The sequence below is a fragment of the Perna viridis genome, chromosome 7 (assembly GCF_037379345.1).
Source record: "Perna viridis isolate PV_CMFRI_1.1 ecotype Kerala chromosome 7, ASM3737934v1, whole genome shotgun sequence".
Taxonomy (NCBI): domain Eukaryota; kingdom Metazoa; phylum Mollusca; class Bivalvia; order Mytilida; family Mytilidae; genus Perna; species Perna viridis.
Window position 1 is genome coordinate 19,008,516 of NC_142451.1, and position 19,342 is coordinate 19,027,857.

The 19,342-nt window shown below is 32.0% G+C and overlaps 2 protein-coding genes across 3 annotated transcripts; one reads left to right on the plus strand and one right to left on the minus strand.

Annotated features, from left to right (window-relative positions):
• Positions 1-744: 744 nt before the first annotated feature.
• LOC148611672 (uncharacterized) lies at positions 745-3,956 on the minus strand. Of its 2 annotated transcripts, XR_015924172.1 has the most exons (3): positions 3,878-3,956; positions 2,069-3,700; positions 745-1,171 (listed from the first exon to the last, which is right to left on the minus strand). XR_015924172.1 is itself a non-coding variant. In XM_088592451.1 (2 exons), exon 2 carries the CDS (start codon positions 3,690-3,692, stop codon positions 2,685-2,687), a length of 1,008 nt encoding a protein of 335 aa, XP_088448577.1. In that variant the 5' UTR covers positions 3,693-3,700; positions 3,878-3,956; the 3' UTR covers positions 745-2,684. The 2 variants fall into 2 exon arrangements, 1 of the variants encoding a protein (XP_088448577.1); XM_088592451.1 differs by having other exon boundaries at positions 745-3,700.
• A 198-nt stretch (positions 3,957-4,154) lies between these two features.
• Positions 4,155-14,029, plus strand: LOC148611673 (ubiquitin-conjugating enzyme E2 Z-like). Its single transcript, XM_088592452.1, has 7 exons — positions 4,155-4,524; positions 6,144-6,216; positions 6,575-6,762; positions 7,584-7,695; positions 8,119-8,231; positions 10,177-10,267; positions 11,646-14,029. The coding sequence occupies exons 1-7, from the start codon at positions 4,382-4,384 to the stop codon at positions 11,799-11,801; spliced, it is 876 nt and encodes a 291-aa protein (XP_088448578.1). The 5' UTR covers positions 4,155-4,381; the 3' UTR covers positions 11,802-14,029.
• Positions 14,030-19,342: the final 5,313 nt, after the last annotated feature.

Below are 19,342 nucleotides of genomic sequence, written 5' to 3' on the forward strand. Positions count from 1 at the left end.
CCTAACAGTTTTGGAGATATATGCGAGAAACTAGTGTAAGACCCCTAAGGTCTTTTTTTAGTAATGGCGGCCCTGTTTTTTAACGGATCAAAAATCCCCACTTCAATTCTATGTATGATACCCCGAAGAACATTCATACCAGGTTTGGTTCCAATTGTTCAAGCAGTTTCTGAGGAGAAAAGTTTTGAAAAATAGTTAACAACGATGACGACGGATGCCAAGTGATGGCAATAGCTTGCATGGCCTTCAGCCAGGTGAGCTAAAAAGGAAAAATTGGAAATTCCTAATAATGGAAAGGGAGCTCACAATTCACTGAAGCATCACAAAAATTTATCAGAGCATTTTTTGTTTACTGTGTGAAATTTAAATAATGAACTCTGGTATACCATAATATGTCCAGTGTTAAAAAAGACTGGCGTGCAAAAATGAGACAGTAATCAAGTTTTTTTTACAACACAGATATATTACATATTAAAACTCAAATGTAAAAATACTTTTTTGATTGTAGTGTAATGTACACATATTGTCAACTTTTTAAATGAATGTTGTTACTTCCATTCATTTTGCTTGTGCTAGTAGTCGTAAGTGTGAACTAAGTAAATATATTATATACTATTATAGCCAACCTGGTAAAGATGATATGCCAAGTGCTTTGAACTCTTCAGACTGGTACTATTCTGTAAAGATACTTATTAATACATACTGACACATATATGTTAAAGGCAGTGAGAAATAAAAATTCAATTAAAAGTATAAAATTTATTGTCAACATGTTTTTAATGCATCAATGAACCTTTTTACAAACATATCACATAATTCAACAGTAAATATAAAACAGCACTATACAACATCCTAAATATTGATTATTCATCTCAAACCCAATAAAAAATTTATTTTTAATTCTAAATTGACAAATGATTTTTGAAGATTTTTGGGGGTTTCTTGGTCCAACCAAACCCAACCTATAGATTATTGTTCTTCAAATCTTTTTGTTCCCATAAAAACATGAAATTTCATAACTTAATAATTGTTTTCACAGCATAACCCACTTTAAAAACCATCCTACCACTTTATACCACCTTTTTTGATACTACCCATTCTTAAACTCTAGGAAACATTTTCTTGCATTCTCTAGATATCTCCAGTCTCCAAACACCAACATGGATCACAACTGAATAGTAAAAAGTTAACCTTAAGTAATAGGCACTCATCTTAAGAATAAAAGGCAATAGCTTTAATGTATGTGGATGTAAAAAAAAAACAGTTCTTGAACAGATCAGAAGAAAAGAAATGTTTTCAAGGGTAACATATCAAATTTTGGTCTGTGCAATTAAAAAAAAAACAAGACTTCCAGATCTGCAGCATGTTTTGAATTTTTTTTTTCAGAATTTTTTCTTCCTTTTTTTTGAACAATTATCCTGATAGAAAAGTAAGGGGCCTCCAAAAGTTAAAGCCATTCCCTTTTATTCAATTCAGTAATCCCTTAAGCACAAAAATATTAACAGAACTTTCAATATGAAATGAGTAAATTTACATGTTATGGAACATTTAAAACAGTAATATATATATATCTGCAATGAAACATATTTAAACATTAAGTTTTCATATTAAAGTTGTACACATTTGATGAATATCCCTTTGTTAATTTGTTCCTCATTTTTTCATGATACATTTAGTGCAAACTTGACCAAAGGGAAGATAAAGCCAAATGTGAATTAATAAATTTGTCTGACTTACTACTCCCTAAATAAAAGTCCCTCTTACAAGTGTTAGTCCATTAAAATGTAGCAAAATTTAATAAAACAGAATGGGTCTTTTCATAAATAACCACATAACTGTTTCTTTCAAAACTAATTCTTGAAGCAAATTTTTCAAAACTTAACTATTTAAGCAGTTACCTACCTAGGTTCTACTAAGACTACTACACAAACCTAACATCCTTATCAAAATTTCATTTTTTTTTTAAGTATTTTTAATTCAGAAAAGAAAACTGCTAAAATTCTGAGGTTTTTTTTTCTTAAGCATTATTTCCCCTTTGGAAAAGCAAGTATCATATACGAGACCTTACCAAATATGGTAAAGTGCTGAGGAAATCTGGAATCCCATCAGCCTGCTCTTCTGGTATTTTCATGGAATCAGCCACCTGTCAAAAGAACTGTAGAAGTCATTAGTAAAGCTGAATGAAATTGGTCTACATACATCCAATAGCATAATTACAGAAGTAGACAAAAATTGCAGTCATACAACTGTATAAGCAAATAAGGTATTTCATGACTCAACAAAATTCTTGAAATTCATGCCAAATTAATCTATGGTATGCATAACTTGATGCAGTAACTACATTTTTGTCTACAACTGTTTACAATAACCTTTACAGATAAAATTCAACAACCATGTACATCAAATGTAAATGTCTGAAGGGACTTTGAACCCACTCTTGATCGGACATTTAAAAAAAAATAAAACCCATTTTTTTCAGTTATTGTGTCAAGATAAACTAATTTATCAACACCATGCATTATGTACAATGGATGCGTATTTGTAACAACCAAGGGTTACGTTTTTGTAGATAATTCTTCAACCTGAAAACGAGTTTTCACTCTTTGTTACCATGAGAGTGATACCAAATGCCTTGGATTGGCATGGCCATCATTATGTCTCAAGATTTATCCACCAATATTTGTTCAACTTGTACTAAGCTGAGAATTTCTCGAACAAGAGGCACAAAACTCTAATGACACATTCTCATTTTCAACATGAAGACACACTCCAGCCATTTTGGATTTCTTTGCACTTTTCATTTGCAGTTGATAGTCATGGTCATGATCTGCACTTCTTTTACGCAGAAGAAATGAACTAGAGAGCTTCACATTAGCATTTGGAATGTTCATCAGAAGTGAAGACAAGGTGCTTTGGTTAGCCAAGACATTTTTCAGATAAGCAACTTCTTCCTCAAGAGCATTTTTGTGGTTTTCCATTTTATTCAGTCTCCCTGTCAAGTTAGAATTGTCAGTTTTAAGGGAGTCAACTTCATCCTCTAAACTTTTAATGTAGGCCTTCTTCTTTTCACGATTGATTTTGGCCTGTTTAGCATTTTTCTTGTTCTTTTCCTCAATTGCTTCATAGATTTCTTGCTCTACTTGTAATCTTGAAGTGTTTTTTGGAGCACTGATTACTTTAATTACCTTTACAGGTGGAACTACTGAAGCAGTAGTTCCAACTGCTAACCTAATTGCATTAAAGTCTGCCTGGCTGGAATTATTGTTTTCATGAATAGTATTAGCAGTTTTCTTGGATTCACTTCTTAAGCACGGCTGTTTTACACTTTCATTGCCATTTGAAAGGTTACCTCCAAACTTTGTTTTTGGTGTAGAAATACCAGGTGATGCAGTAAAAATACTAGCAACTTCAGTGTCATGATTATCACTGCTACCTTCATCACAGTTCAAGTAATCTGTTAGTTCATTGTCAAAAAGATTTCCAAAATTTTCAAATGAAGGAGGAGACAGCGCTTGATATGAAGCACCATCATCGTTCAAGTCTGAAACAATTGAATGTTCTGGACTACTCATGATACTAACCCCACTGTCAGACTCGTGACTTGGAGACTTCTTCACTACATCATGTACATGGCCCTCTGCAGCTTTCAGCCCTCCTAGGTGGAAGTCATCGTTGATCATCCCCGTGTCCATAAGATCATCTAATAAACAAGGAACAGATATTAAATCATCCATTCTTAACTTAACTACCGTGTGAAGATGCGTTAATGTAGGAAAATTTAATCAGAAATTAAAATACGTCGGACTCGAAATTTTCAGTGTTGAATATTTTCTCTAGAAAATTCTTAAATTGTTCCTTTTCTGTCAAGTTAACTTACACAAGAACAATTGTTGACTCTTAGTCCACTTAGTAAATAACTCTGTACACTGTGCCTAAATCAAGAACTTTCTGCGAATGTTATAAATTACTAAGCCCACGAGATTAAATACGTGGTATTAACGAAACTGAACGTATCTGCTACGTTTGCTGACGATTAGCGATAATAATGATGTTTGATTGGTTAAGTAAAGGTCGGAAACAGGGTCAGTAAAAGCTTTACTTAATTCGATTGGTTTACTATGTTTAGAAATGACGCCAGGGGACACCGCCGATAACGCACCTGCTACGTTTTATCTGTGAAACGTTTTAAAACACGAAGAATTGCCTTATGAATTATAAGCGTTGTATTGACTCGATAGTTTTAGTTTATTTTTCATTACTGTTTTAAATCATTAATACAACTTTTTTTTATGTAGATTTTCGATAATCATAAGTGAAAAAAAAGAATTTAATAGGAAATTGTGTTACATAGCCGTTATCCTTCAAATGTGAAAGTAGAAAGATGGCGACTTCCAGTGCAGACGAAACTCCTCTAAGTGAAGCAGGAGATATTTTGGGGAAGCTGACTGATAAATGGGACCCCTGTTCTTGTAAAGACTGGGAAAACGAGAAACCAACGCAACAATGTGTACTCAGAATAAAAAGGTCCATAAATTAAAACAGTTAAAATAAATTTTAATTTAAAATAAGTAGCCTTAGAAATGGCTATGCCATCACTATGTCGACTGTAGTGGAATATATCACGGAGGCTGTAACTCAGTTGGTAAACCGTCAACTTACAGTACCAGGCCTCTTTGTAGTTAAATGTGGTCTCATGGTAATTTGCGCACCTTTGGTGCAGATATGAGGATTTGGGTTCAATGAAATTCAGTCCTCAAATGAAAGACTATAATTGATAATCAGAACTCAAGACTTCTCTGCCAAGTGTGCTGCATGTAGGAGATAGCATTATGACTAGTTGTCTTTAATTCAGAATAATTGATCAGATTAGAAAACAGCCCAGGACACTGAATTACAAATGGGATTAACCTATCTGTACCCTGACCTAGCTGTTTCAGTGAGGGACTTCATATTACACTTTCTGAGTGAGCTATCACATTAAAAATCGGTCGCCACATTATGTATGATTCTGCAGGTAATTATAAAGCTGGTGCAGTTTGTCAGGCCAGTGCAAAGCCGGGGTTTGTTGGGATGTTAAATATATATATATATGTATCTTGAAATGCATGAAACATCCATCATAGGATGTTAACCTACAATCTGTCTATCAATCAATCAATTCATAGCAAAGTATTGGAATGTCACACTTGTGTTGTAAGAGGTGCAGATAGTTCACTGTTAATCAAAATGTACTGTAGAATTAGATAAAAGAAAAATGATAGATTTTGATAAATAGTTTTGTTTAATACCATTGTGCAGTTGTACTTTATGTTTAATATACATGTATTTAGGTTTAGATAAAAACAAAAAATTGAAATAAAAATTATTTGAATCAATTTGTTGATATTTAGAAATCGAAATTTTGCTATTAAATTTTTGAATTTAATGGGTTACTTTGACTGAATTGTAATACGCTCAAGTTTATTAATAAGCAACTTTTTCATGTGGGTCAGGACAACTACTAGGAAACTTGACTGGGATTTTTGTTGTGCTCTTCAAAAATGTGAACTATATGTCACAATTTCAAAGGAGTAAATGAACAATAAATTTGGTCCCTGTAGAAAGTAAAAAAAAAATTCTGCTGGAGTTGATATGGATATTTGATAATCATGATTGTGAACTACACTTTCAAGCATAGTTGAGGGTTTTAGGCTTGACCTGTTTATAGCTAAATATATCTCCTGTTCCACAATGCTTATGTGAAATGTAAACCATTCATTTATTCAAAGTAATTTCCTTGTTCTTTGTTCACTTCTCTTGACAATCTTCATTGTAATTCACGAAGTTTATTATTTTGAAGTAACTCATGGGTACAATGGTCCGGGAGTTTACATCTTCTGTTTTAAATGTTGACTATTTTTTAATGTGTTACACATGTCAATATGATAAACAAATTACTTATTTACTTTCTTACTCCACATTTTTTTATTGATTGTCTGGGGCTAACTTTTTCTTTATAATGACTACCAGACAGTTCATCTGGGGTTGACTTTTTCTTCTTAACCACAGTTATACATGTATATAAATGCATATATATTAATATGTGTGTATATTTTATGTTCTTAGTATAAATCACTATTCAGTATTGGTTTTGCATTTTGTAGAGACATAATGGCTATTTACAATGAACCTCCACCCTACATATGTATAGTTCCAGATAAGGAAGACATGACAAAGGTAACTTGAAATGGTTGATTATCTTTTTTCTCAGCTAATTAGCTAGACCACAAAAAACACAAAAAATACTACTTACATACAGTACATGTTTCACTATTGCTTACATATTGGCAGTCTGTATCATGCATCTTTACACACTAAATGGTAGTAATGTTCTAATCATTTATGAGATGAGATTTAGTGTAGCAAAGCATGTATTCTGAGTGTCCTACATAGCCTTGTCACTATATGCTATACCTCTGAAAAGATAAAAAAAAACAGTAGGCAATTACATTTTTGTATCTGCCATTTATACTCTGTAGTTTCTCTTTTCTGTGGTCGTGATAAAGACAACATTTTGCAGTTTTTTCTCTTGTAGATCCATGCTCTAATAACAGGTCCATTTGATACACCATATGAAGGAGGATTTTTCCTGTTTATGATCAGATTTCCACCTGATTACCCCATACGTCCACCAAGAGTTAAACTTCTGACCACTGGTAACAGAGAAGTCCGGTTTAATCCAAATCTGTACAAAAATGGCAAAGTCTGTTTAAGTATTCTAGGGTACGATTCTATTTTTTGAGGATTTATATGTAAAACCATTCATGATAAGCATGAAATGTAGCGTGTAGTTTATCTAGTATTCAATTCAAACAATTGTTTTTTTTTTTAATTTAAAAAAGTGTTTTAATATCTTTAAAGCTCCCAAGTTTCAAATGAGCACTTCTTTTGTGGCTAAATATTCCTGACATCTTTGTATACAAAAGAATGGAATCTGTTTCCAGTTCATACCTTTTAACAACGACAAATTATTTGAAATATTTATATTTTGTGGACAATATATTTTTGGTATGACATACCATTTTAAAGTGCATTGTATATGTATGTAAATTATATATTTTTCACTTAAAGTTGGTTTATATTTTTCAATATTACATATGGTGTAACAGTCTTCTTTGTTCATTGGTGATTATGATCACATGATGCAAAGGATATTCCACGTACATGAAGCCTTGTTTCTATTTTAAAATATATTGACGCTATAATTCTATTTATATGTATATTGATGCTACACTTTTAAATTAAGATTCGGATATAAACTGTTCTGTTCTGTAATTACTCTCAGCCAATCAGGGAGGAAGTGAAGAAGACGAAGCAGACAAAAAGGAAATACATTATCTACATATATAATATATAAATTAAGGACTTTCACTCAGTCAATACATTATATATGGACCTCGCCATCAGTCGATGTAATCTGAACAGGCTCATATATAACATATTTACTTTATTTAAAGTCCATAATTGATAAATACAAAATAAATTTAGAAGTCTATGGATCTAAACCTTGGTAATAATTTTATTTTTTGTCATTATTTCTTTAGGACATGGGCAGGTCCATCCTGGAGCCCTGCACAGAGTCTATCCAGTGTGTTGATCTCCATACAGTCACTGCTGAATGAAAAACCTTATCATAATGAACCAGGATTTGAATGGGTAATGCATGCAATGTCATACATTTCAACTCACCTCTTTTGTTCAGGTTGCTTCTTTATTTCTCAGAAATTCAGGATTCTTCTGTCTTTTTGCAGTTGTTTATAATCTCCCACAGGTGATGCTGTACCTTCTTTCGCTTAATAACATTATGACCAAACAAAATTGGTACAATTTCAATTTAAACATTAAATGTTTTTATAAATGAAATAAAATTGCTCTAAACTATGTACCTTTTCTTTCTTAAAAAAATCCCTTTGCAAATCATGTATTTATTTAAGAGGTAGATATCATCATGTTGCTAAAATAAGTTGATGTATTTCTTTATCTGTCTGGCCTTAAGAGGTCGCATTTAAGTGGTTCCATTATTTCGATATATATTTCATGTGTATGTTATGGTATGATATTATGTTTATTCATTTTCAGGAAAGAAATCCTGGTGATGCACAGCGGTATAATGATGTGATTAGACATGAAACACTGAGAGTAGCTGTCTGTGATATGTTGGAAAGAAAGTGTCCTTGTCCTGACAGCTTGTAGTATGTAAAACAATTATTTGCTTTTTTTATTAGCTCTGATGCTTATCTTTATTATTTCTCACTTGAATACAAAGCATATGGAGGGATGATTTGAAAAGATGTCAACAATATGTATATACGCACCAGAATATTTCAGATAGGTATGTCTTCCCTTCAGTCTGACTTTAGAGAAAGGACATATTGTCTTAATTTACAACTTATTCTCAACATTGTTCTCTTGGCATTTTTCGCATACAAAAGTAATTGACATTTCTGTCTTTTGACCTAATCCTTAGTTCTTGGCTTGTGAATGAATCAACATGAGGAAGTATGTCACATACACTGATGACCCTATATGTGACTTTCCCCTTTGACCTCAAGGTCAGCTCTGTACTTTATCATGGGAAAGTAGTTTGGGCCAAATTAAAAAATAAGTCAAATATTAGGTGTTGCCTTCATCGTTGTAATAGGTTTACACTGCATTTTTTGACGGAGTATGACATTTAGTTGATGGATCTGAATGAAATTTTATAGCAAGGTGCTTGACACCAACAGAAAAAAAGATGATTTTTTGGATTATGGTTTAAATTGTTTATTTATTTGGTTTAAAAAAAGGCAAAAGGAGCATTTTATAAAATTTAATTACAAAAAAAAAACAACATACTTTTTAAAAAAGTTTTAGTCTGTTGAATAGGTCTGGCTTTTATCTGGATTAGATTTATATTTTTCAGTAATTAATCTTGTAAGGACATGCTTCTGTAAGGCCTACTATAAACAATATACCAGTGCATGAATCTAATGTTCTTAATGAATTTGGGAACTTTGTGGCATCAATCATATTAAAGAATAATTTTTTATTACAGAAAATGCTTTTTTACATAGTGCAAAGGGAGATAAATCAATTTTGACATGGCATGTAGTCTTGCATGGCCAATCTTTTGGTGTTTTCTTTTATGGTCTTGTTCATAAGTTCTTGTTATTAATGTGTATAACTTATTTATCCATACATTTATCTGAATGGTTTCCAGATGATAATTGGGATTTTTTTCACACTTTTCACAGTTCATAAGTACAAAGCTCTATAAAATTCTGATGAAGCTCAAATTTCTCCAGAAACCATTTCATAGTTTTAAGAGTTATGCTGTTTTGATATTTTTTTCTCTCTCTTTTTGGTAATCTCTAGATGATATCCTTAAAACAAATTGAAGGATTGCACAGTTATTAACTACTATAAAGTTCTGATAAGAATGAATTGAGCAAAATCCCATTTCAGTTCTTCAGTTACTGATATGCAGATTTAAACTTTTGTCATACCCTGTTTATAGATTTTTATACTGGATTACTGGAACCATTTTATTTGAGCAGTCAGAATGCATTGACCATATATTTACAAGTAATATATGGTCACTGACTGAATATATCTTTCTGTTGTGATGTCACAAATGTTACATTGTTTTGAAATTGCCAGGATGGGTCCCACTTCAAATAATGAATATTATTGTTTTTTGTGTAGAACATTTTTTTTTTAAAGTTTGATGCAGTTTAAAGACAATAATAGTGCACTGACTCGACAAAACCTTTGATATAAAAATTCTCTGGAACTGGTGTAATGTTCCATGCAGCCTCACATTTTCCAGCGGTTCTAAGCCTCATATGTATGTCAGTTTAATGTGGAGTCATTGCACTGTTATTTTTTGTTTGATTTGCACCAAAGCAATGGTTAGGTTTCATTTATTGTACCATTAGAAGTCCTTTTTTTACAGATTTAAGTAGTTATTTGCCTGCAGTTTTTGACTTGCATGTGTTGTTGATGAGTTTTGAAAAAAAGATGTTGTTATTGAGAACCAATACATTTCTACTAGTTTTTGTTCTGTGTGTGAATCCATGATATAATGGAATATTACCTTTCATACTATTCGTGATAGTGTTTCATAAGACCATGTGTTTTTTCCTTGTGTATTTTTAGTGAAGTGATGGAATCTTCTTTCCTGGATTATCATGAATACTATGAATCTGTGTGCAATTCTAACTTGTCCAAGCAGGGCCAGTCAATGCAGGTCAGTAATATTAGAATATTAAGGATGTTCGCTGCTTTGTTTATAAATAATAAGAATTTCAAAGGGTTGTGAAATCTTTCATGCTAGAAAAATATGAAAAAAAAAAATAATGAGTCACAGAAGTTCGAAATTATTTTTGGTGGGAAAAAGATTTCTCATAATTTTTCATGGCTTTTGTCATAATAGGTTTTATTTATAAAATCCATTGAAGAAACAGCAAGTATTTTATTAAATCTTCCCAAATAACATTTTAAGGTGTGTTAAATTTTGTAAAGGAAAGTGGGGGTCACTGGGCATAAAATATTAATGCTATGAAATGGATAAAACCAGAGGAGTCCGCAAATCTGACAAAAATGGCTGAACATAACCAGTGAAAATCCTTAAGATTAAATAAAGATAGAGCTGAGGTACCTTGACAAAATTGGGATTTAATTGTTACACTGCATAATTTTGTATTGTATGGCAGGTTAATTTGGCAAGTTTGAGAAAAAGTATGGAAACAATTTTGGCAGATGCATAGGCATCTACTAAGTACTTAAGCTCAGTAATAATATACTGGGATTTTGGACAGACTGCTAAAATATGCCAAAATTAGCAACTTGTCAAGATCATCCACTATATATAGTATATATTCAGTCCTACTCCATAAACCATTCAATGACCCCTTGATTTTTGAAAAAGAAAAAAAATGGGTGAAAATTGTTTTTAAAATATTTTTTTTTAATATTTTCAACTGAAAGCAATGCTGTTTTGAGAAATTTAAAGTAAGACATTCTTTGTGATGGGTGGAGAGGGATTTGTTTGCAATAATGTTCATGCCCCTAAGTGTTCTAGGATTCCACTTACATGTTATCAGGGGCAAGTGCAATTTAAGTGTTGGGAACTTGTTTATTATGCCCCCTTTTGCATGTATAAAACTTGAATTTCTGAAAGGATTTAGTTTGGGAAGCAGACTTTCTTTAATTATGGGAAATTAAATCTTTATTTGGAGTTTTTGTGTGAAAACCTAAAATTAAAAAAAAAAAATCCTAGAACAACTGTCCTGATTATTTTCTTTTAATTTATTGTAAATTGGAATATTTTGATTTTGCTATTTTCTTCATAGAAGCTGTCAAATGATTTTAAGAATGACTGGGAATTTTAGACTGCCCCATAGGAGATAAAATAGAAAAATGCTAAAAAAAGACAGTGAAAATATCCCAGAATACAGTATATTGTCTGAGAAACTTGTTAATTTATATCTATACATGTGCAAAACACATTGATAGAAGTCTTGGGATTTTCTTAATGTAAAAATGTCCTTAATTTTAATTAAAAACCAAACTTTAATTTAGATATACCTTAGATTTAACTGTTTTGTTTCTACTATTATTAACAGGATCCTTTTGGAGATAGGAGGAAACAGTTTGATTATCAGAATATACTAAAAAGACTGAGTGCTATTAAAAAGACTCTTGAAGAAAAACTGAAAGATAAGCAAACATCAGATGATGAAGATTCTGATTTAGACACTGACTCAAGCACTAATAGATGACCTATGGCTTATTGTTTCTAATTGCTAGTTTGTCTTTGCATCAAATGCACTAGACATGTGTAGCATAGCTTTTCAAAAGCTGCATGGACCAAACTCAATGTAACCAACAAAACCTGGAAAACTGAAGAGATCAGTAGAAACTGAGTCCAAAGGTCCTGAATATTGACTCTTTATTCTTACAAGCTATGTAAAGTCAGAACCAGTAGAACATTAGGTCACAAAGATACAACAATTCTTTCAAAGCCTTCACCTTTATTTTTTAGAAGTTTTTCAAGTTGTCTATGTGCATCTAAATCTGATAATTATGTATGGAGTAAAGATGTAGTTATGCACTGTTGTTAGGCCTGTTCAGCCATTATGTGTAGCCCACTGCTGTTGCAGTTTCTTTCTTCATAACTGTAATTAACATTATTCTCACAAAAATTCAACACCTCAATGATTGGGCAGTACATTGAAATCACCTTTTCGGTCTCTCATTCTATCACCATGTCTGTCCTTATTCCATCTCAATATTTTTTAGCTTGGTAGTAATAGAGGATATGTTTGTTTCCTGTTAGATATCAATGTCCTGTTTTGCTGAACACAATATTTGTCAGTGAGGCAACTGTAAAAAATTCCCTTTAGAGGCTTTTTGCTTATTTTATTGGAATTATTCTACCACTGCAAACAAAGTTTGTTTTTTGGAGGGGAGGGGTATATATGAATCATTCTATTTGTCTGTCCACATTTCTTGTCAGTGCAACTCCTCAGAAACCTCTGTAGGAATGTTGACGAAATTTGATAGGAAATTAGGCGTCATGTGTAGATGTGCATAAAGAAATATAATTACTGTCAGGGGACTTGAAAGGGAGATAATCTAATTAAGGGTTTTACATTTTTACCCTCATTATTGTAACTCCTCCCAGACTGCCAAAGGGATTTTGATGACATTTTATAGGAAGGTTTGGTGTCATATGTAGATGTAAATGAAGATAGTTGAACTCGCCGGTTATATTTTGAACTGCATTTGAAGTGGGGGTCACCATCATTGTGAGCTTGCTCTCAGTATTTGTTTTGTAGGTTCACTTTTTAAATTAAATTAATTGAATCAAAATTCAAATATTAATAATTGATTCATTATCAAAACATTATTATGTCTGGGATTATTTTAAATCACAGTGACACCTGTGTGGACCTATTGACATGAATGGTGTCACAGTACCAAACCAGGTTATACAAAATAACTTGGTTTTCTCAAAGAGAACTAACCAATCAGAAAGGTTGTTACAAAACAATTTGAATTATTAAGTGGATTAATAAAAGCAGTTTTGGTTGCTGTCTGAAATTAACTTACTGTTAAGCTGAACGGAATTCTTCATCTGTATATAAAGACATTGGTCTATTGAATAAAGTATTGGTGAGCTTACTATTCACCCGTCTTGTTGATTGTTACTGAATTTCTTGTTAATGCTCTGCTGGTCAGAAGGTGGTTTGTTGTAAATGGAGTTTTGTGTTGTGTGTAAAGTTGAGTTGGTATTTGATATTTCTAAAAAACAAAATTTGTTATCACTTTGTTATCATTTAAGAACTTTTATATTTTAATGTGTATGAATATTGTTTACCAGGCAGAATAATCTATTAACCTATAGGGCCTGTCTGATTTGTATTTGGTTTGCTATTTCTGGGTACATCAACTTTGTGCACAATTTCTATTTTGTGTTATTACCTAACTATATAATATTACAGTGTAGAAATAGTTGAGCATCATATTTTATTATCATATTAATGCATAAGAGGTTTTAGTTATTAAAATTGTAGTAGTTACTTCATAGATAACCACTTCTTATCCTTTTGAGTGGGAGTCAGGGTGGACACATTTTTGCAAATTGTAAAGTCACAGAGTCACATGACACGACTTACAAGCCCTTTTCTAATATACTGTTAGAAAAGAAGTGCTGTAAGTAAAGATAAGCACTAGTAAGTTTCTCTTAATTAGTGAATCACAGGCAAACTAGAGAAACTCTAGAGAATGCTTTAAATAAACTTAAAGCCTAAATTTTCAATAAATGTCATCAAAATGTCAAATGTAGATTTTAATTGGAAGTCAAACTTTCATCTTATAATTGAAGAGCACATGCTGCAAAATATATAATATTTATATTAATAGTGGTATAAAATAATAATTATTTTGTTACAACTAATTATAATGAATTTCTGTTAGGTTTGCAATAAAATGATTATCAAACTTGCATCTGTTGTGATCATTTTTAGGAAAGATTCCCTCAAAGAAAGAATTTAAAAGAAATGTATAAGTGCAACACAACCATGTTTACACCTTACATCTCTTGTACATATATTTATTCTGCAATTAGGCTTTCTACTGTACATACACAGGAAGTGAAAAAAACATGGTTGTATTTGTATAATAGCATTGTTTCCAATTTACTTTTGGAAGACCTGGTGGAAGGCCATATGTGAGCTATTGCCATCACTTGGCGTCTGTTGTTGTCGTAAATAATCATCATTAGCAATTTTTCAAAATTCTTCTCTGACACTACTTGACCAATTGGAACCAAAATAGAACTGATGTAGGGATATTTGCCCTATCAAAAAACATGGCTGCCACTACTAAAAATAGAATATAGGGGTAAGACAGTAGTTTTTCACATAAATCACCAAAATTTGCCAAATTCTGACATTGGGTAAATGTGTTCAGCTTGATGAGATTTATCTATGGTCAAATTTTGCTTTTATTTGTTAAGCCAAGTTGAAGTTAATGCCCATTTTCAATGTTTTTTTTTAATGTTATTTCTTTCAAAAATCATCTCCTCTGACACTACATGACCCATTGGAACCAAACTTGGTATGTTCCTTGGGGTATCCTGCATAGAACTAATGTGGAAATTTTTAATTCATCGAAAAACATGGCTGCTGTTACTATAAATAGAACATAGGGGTCTGACAGTAGATTTCTGCATGTTATATCTCGAAACTGTTAAGTTTAGCCAGATTCTTGCAATTGCTGAAATGATCCTTATTAAAAGGCCTTCAAAAGTCTTCAGGAATCAAAGTAGTTAGACAACTCCTTGTAAGAGTTATTGAATATTTTGAAAACTGATAGACAGAAATTTTCAATTGCTGAAATGATCCTTAAGTCTTACCAAAGTCTTCTTGAGAAAGAATGAGAAGATTTAAGAAAGGAAGAACTAAAGGGTTCTATCTTGAGATCACGAGTGAAGTGGATAGAAAATGGAGAAAAACCTACTAAATATTTTTGTGGTCTTAAAAAGCGGAATTACATAAGAATGAAAGACAGTTACTCAGGTTATAAACCAAAATGGTGATAAGATAATTGATCAAAATGAAATCCTAAAGGAAATAAAATCATTTTACAAAAAGCTTTATTCCAGTAAAGATGATATACTCACTGATGTAAATTTAGATAGTTACTTAAAGATTATAATGTTCCAAGACTGTATTGAAGAGGCACTCCAGCTTGAGGGTGAAATCACTTATTCTGAAGCTCAAACTGTTTTGAAAAAGATGAAAAAATGAGAAATCACCAGGGTCTGATGGGTATTCTGCTGAATTCTTTAAATTCTTTTGGAAGGACCTGGGACACTTTATTTTAAGATCCTGTAACTATGGACTCGAGTGCAATTAACTTTCAATTACACACAGACAGGGAATAATATCAATTTTACCTAAGGGAGATAAACCCAGGGAATATCTTAAAAACTGGCGTCCAATATCACTGTTAAACGTTACTTACAAATCATTATCTGGATGTCTAGCAAATAGACTTAAAACCGTCTTAGACAAACTGATTCACGAAAATCAAAAGGGTTTCTTAAAGCGGAGATACATTGGTGAAAATACCCGTCTTGTCTGATATTCTTCAAAGTACTGAAGATATAGCTATTCAAGGTTTACTCCTACTAATAGATTTCGAAAAAGCCTTTGATTCAGTTTCTTGGAGACTCTTGTACAATGTGATGGGTTATTTTGGATTTAGTAATAGTTTTATAAACAACATAAACTGAAATAAATCAATGTGTACTACAAAATGGCATCTTCTCTGATTTTTCATATAGGTAGGGGTTGCAGACAAGGAGATCCAATATTGCCTTACCTATTTTTACTATGTGTTGAAATAATGAGAATCCTCATTAGAAATAATAAAGGCATTAAGGGCATTACAATAAAAGACAACATTTTAAAAATATTTCAATATGCAGATGATACTGATATCTTCCTTGATGGCACAGAAAAAAGCCTTAAGAAAACACTCAATCTATTTGAACAGTTTTCTAAATATTCAGGTCTAACTCATAATTTGACAAAACAAAAGCCGTATGGATTGGTTCTAAAATAGGAAGTAATGAAAGATTATGCGCTAATGGAAAACTTAGTTGGGTATATGAGCCCTTTGAAGTCATGGGGATTACTTTAAGCACTCGCTTGAGTGATATAATAAATTTGAATTATGAAAAAAAATATCAACATTGAAATTATATATATATAAACGAAGATGTCGATCTTTTTCTACCTAATCTCAAGGCTGAAATCTATAATTGTTAAAAGCAAGAGAATTGCTCATATTTGATAAAAGATAATATTATTTCTTTTGACGAAAGATGGCACAAATTCAAAGACCTAGTCCTGGAATAAAACTTTCTCTTTCCCTCGGTTCTTAAACACTTTTGACTCTCATGCTGATGGTCTTTTTTTCCCTCTGAAATGCTCATGCTCTGACAATCTATAAACATATTGTGCTATTAACATTTGCAACTTTTTCCAGAATGAAAGGATGTGTGAGAGACTGTCTTTGTATTTGTATTAATATTTGTAGAAACTTTCAAAAACAATAAATTTATTAAAAAAAAAAGTCTTCTTGAGTCAAAATTGCTGGACAACTGCTTGTTAAATTTATTGCCCTTTAAAGGCAAACTTCAACCAGGTGAGCAATTAAGGTTCCTTGGAGTCTTGTTTTTATATACTTTTTTGCTATTTTAAATGACATTACCTTAAAAAATGTTCTCTTTAGGGACTACTGGGTAGAATTCAATTAAAGTTGATATGAATGTTCCTTAGGTAGGAGCACAAGGAATTTTTTTACAGTTGTCAGCCAATATCTTGAAAACTATGATAGAAAGAAACTTTCAATTGCTGAAATGCTCCTTATTGTAATTCCCACGAAAGTCTTCTTGAGTCAAAATATTTAGACAACTGCTTGTTAAATTTATTGCCTTTAAAAGACAAAATTTTAACCAGGTGATCGATTCTGGCTCCTGGGAGCCTCTTGTTTGTGAAAAGTTTTTCTTGGATAAAAAGATTGGTATTGATTTTGGTTGTTATGGCCAAAACTGATTTGGAATATTAGGGACAAAAAATAAGCATTTCTTAGAATTTAACTATATATCTCCAGTAAAAGAGTAATCAAGGGAACCAAGATTCTAGCGGAAATCAAAAGAATGTAATCCAGGGACAAAGACCAGAAATGGAAAACAGACAACAAACATAGAACATTAAGTAACTTAGATAATACATACAAAGTAACAAAAGTAACTCGGGCTCCACTAAAAACTGGGAGCATAGACCAGGTGCACCGGTTGGGTAAGCGTCCTCTGCTTTTCTAGAAATACCCACCGAGTTGCTCATGAAAAGTCGTAGGGTAGACGAAAGAGGAAAGGAAAACTACGACACGTTGAACAAATCTGTTTTCATAGTGCAGATGGATACACTGTAACGATCTATTAGTTCATGACGACGACCATCGATCTCTAAGTGTAGGTCAAGATATGAGGCTGACTTCAGTGTGTCTGTAGTATCCTTTATCTCAAGTTATTCAGGGTAGATGCGATGTATCAAATCCCCGAGACTAGGATTGTTAAACGATAATACGTCATCTATATAGCAGAAACTGAGACATGCACAATTTCAACTTGAAAGTCGTTACAAGCGGTTGAAGGGCGATACTCCGCGGTACCGCTAAATCTCAACTTTTTGTGTGGCACATCGTTCTGACCCCAACCCGACATATCGATATCCAAATAAAAAAGAGGAGGGTTGCAGGGTCAGAAGAAATTCGGACTAGATTCTACATATGTCAGCTCACAATCCTCAGAATGGCATGTCGGGTTAGCAGACTTGCAGTGCAGTACTGGTCACCGGAAGTAAAGGGTCTATAAATATCATGGGAAATCCCAGTGTTTTCACAAGATGGGGTAAATTTAGAAATCATTATGGAGATTAGGCTTCACATCACAAGAAGCAAAATGCACCTATAAAATGTACAGAAATGTTTTTCCTTTCAGAAGATGTTTAAATTTTAAAATAAAACGAAAACTTTTTTCACAGCACTATGAAGAACAGGGGTAATTTCTGCGTATGACTATTTTTGCGTACCTTCCAAATGCTCATTGAAATTGGTGGTCTAACCTGAAACGCTTATCCATGGATTTTTTAAATAAATATTCAGTAATTAGACTGTATGAGCATAAAATTTTAAAAACAGTTTTATATGAAAATAGAGGTTTACATATAAATATCGTTTCAAATTTATTCTTCTAGTAAAACAGTTAGAAATTCACATATAAAATATGAATTCTTTTATGTAAATGAAACATTTCACGGAACCGAAATTGGATGTAAAATAACAAAGCTATAAAGTTTGAAAATTGGGATTCTAATCATGAAATTGTTAATTGTTTATTTAGTTGTTTATTTGCCAATCAATTTGACACTTAATGATATGCAAATGAGTGAATATGACGTCAATAATGAGGTTGACGAGCCTGTAGTAATTTACATTGGAAAGGGGATATAATTCTGTAAAAATAATGTTTTTTTTTGTCATATTTTGTTCCATTTTTATCGATTTCATGTAAAGTATGACACATATGTTAAACATTTTTTCTCAACAACCATCACACATTATATGCTGCCCCTGACGCATAAGACATTTGATTATGAGGGGTAAATTGAAATTTTGGGGTAATTATAAATATTTTCTGCCACTTCCATCATTTTGAATTTTTTATGAAATTGGTATTGTTTGCATCAGCAAACTATAAACAGTTTTGTCTTTGTTAAAAGAATCTTTTAACCACAAAAGGTTGAATACTTACATAATCATTTTCATCACAACTGGAGATCTTAAACTTCATCATTTAGAAAATTGGGCATATGGTTTACTTTTCAGTTTCAAAATCTGTTGTTGTTTGGTAAAAGATATGAAACTTCTTCTTAAGTTGTAGATAGTCTTCTAATTAATGCTAAAATGTCCACTATTGCTACACTTTATTTATCAGTTATGACATTATAATTTTGTACACATTTTTTTTGTTTTTTTTTCCAGATAATTTTAAAGAGTTATCTCCCCTCTCCAATGTTAATTCCCATATGAAATTTGAACTGCTTTTTTAGATTTGATTTTGTTAGACTTTTTTTCTGTGTTTATTTGGGTTATAATGCTATAGATTAAAACTTAAATATCTTCTGTTGCAATATGTTTTGATTACCGGTTACTGGGTAAAATTTTACTAGATTGACCGGATTTT

Bases quoted from the DNA above. Each gene is read 5' to 3' on its own strand.
- LOC148611673 (XM_088592452.1), top strand. From the start codon at position 4,382: ATGGCGACTTCCAGTGCAGACGAAACTCCTCTAAGTGAAGCAGGAGAT. The intron at 6,763-7,583 runs GTACGATTCTAT...TTATTTCTTTAG, and splicing joins GTCTGTTTAAGTATTCTAGG to GACATGGGCAGGTCCATCCT. The intron at 7,696-8,118 runs GTAATGCATGCA...ATTCATTTTCAG, and splicing joins ATGAACCAGGATTTGAATGG to GAAAGAAATCCTGGTGATGC.
- LOC148611672 (XM_088592451.1), bottom strand. From the start codon at position 3,692: ATGGACACGGGGATGATCAACGATGACTTCCACCTAGGAGGGCTGAAA.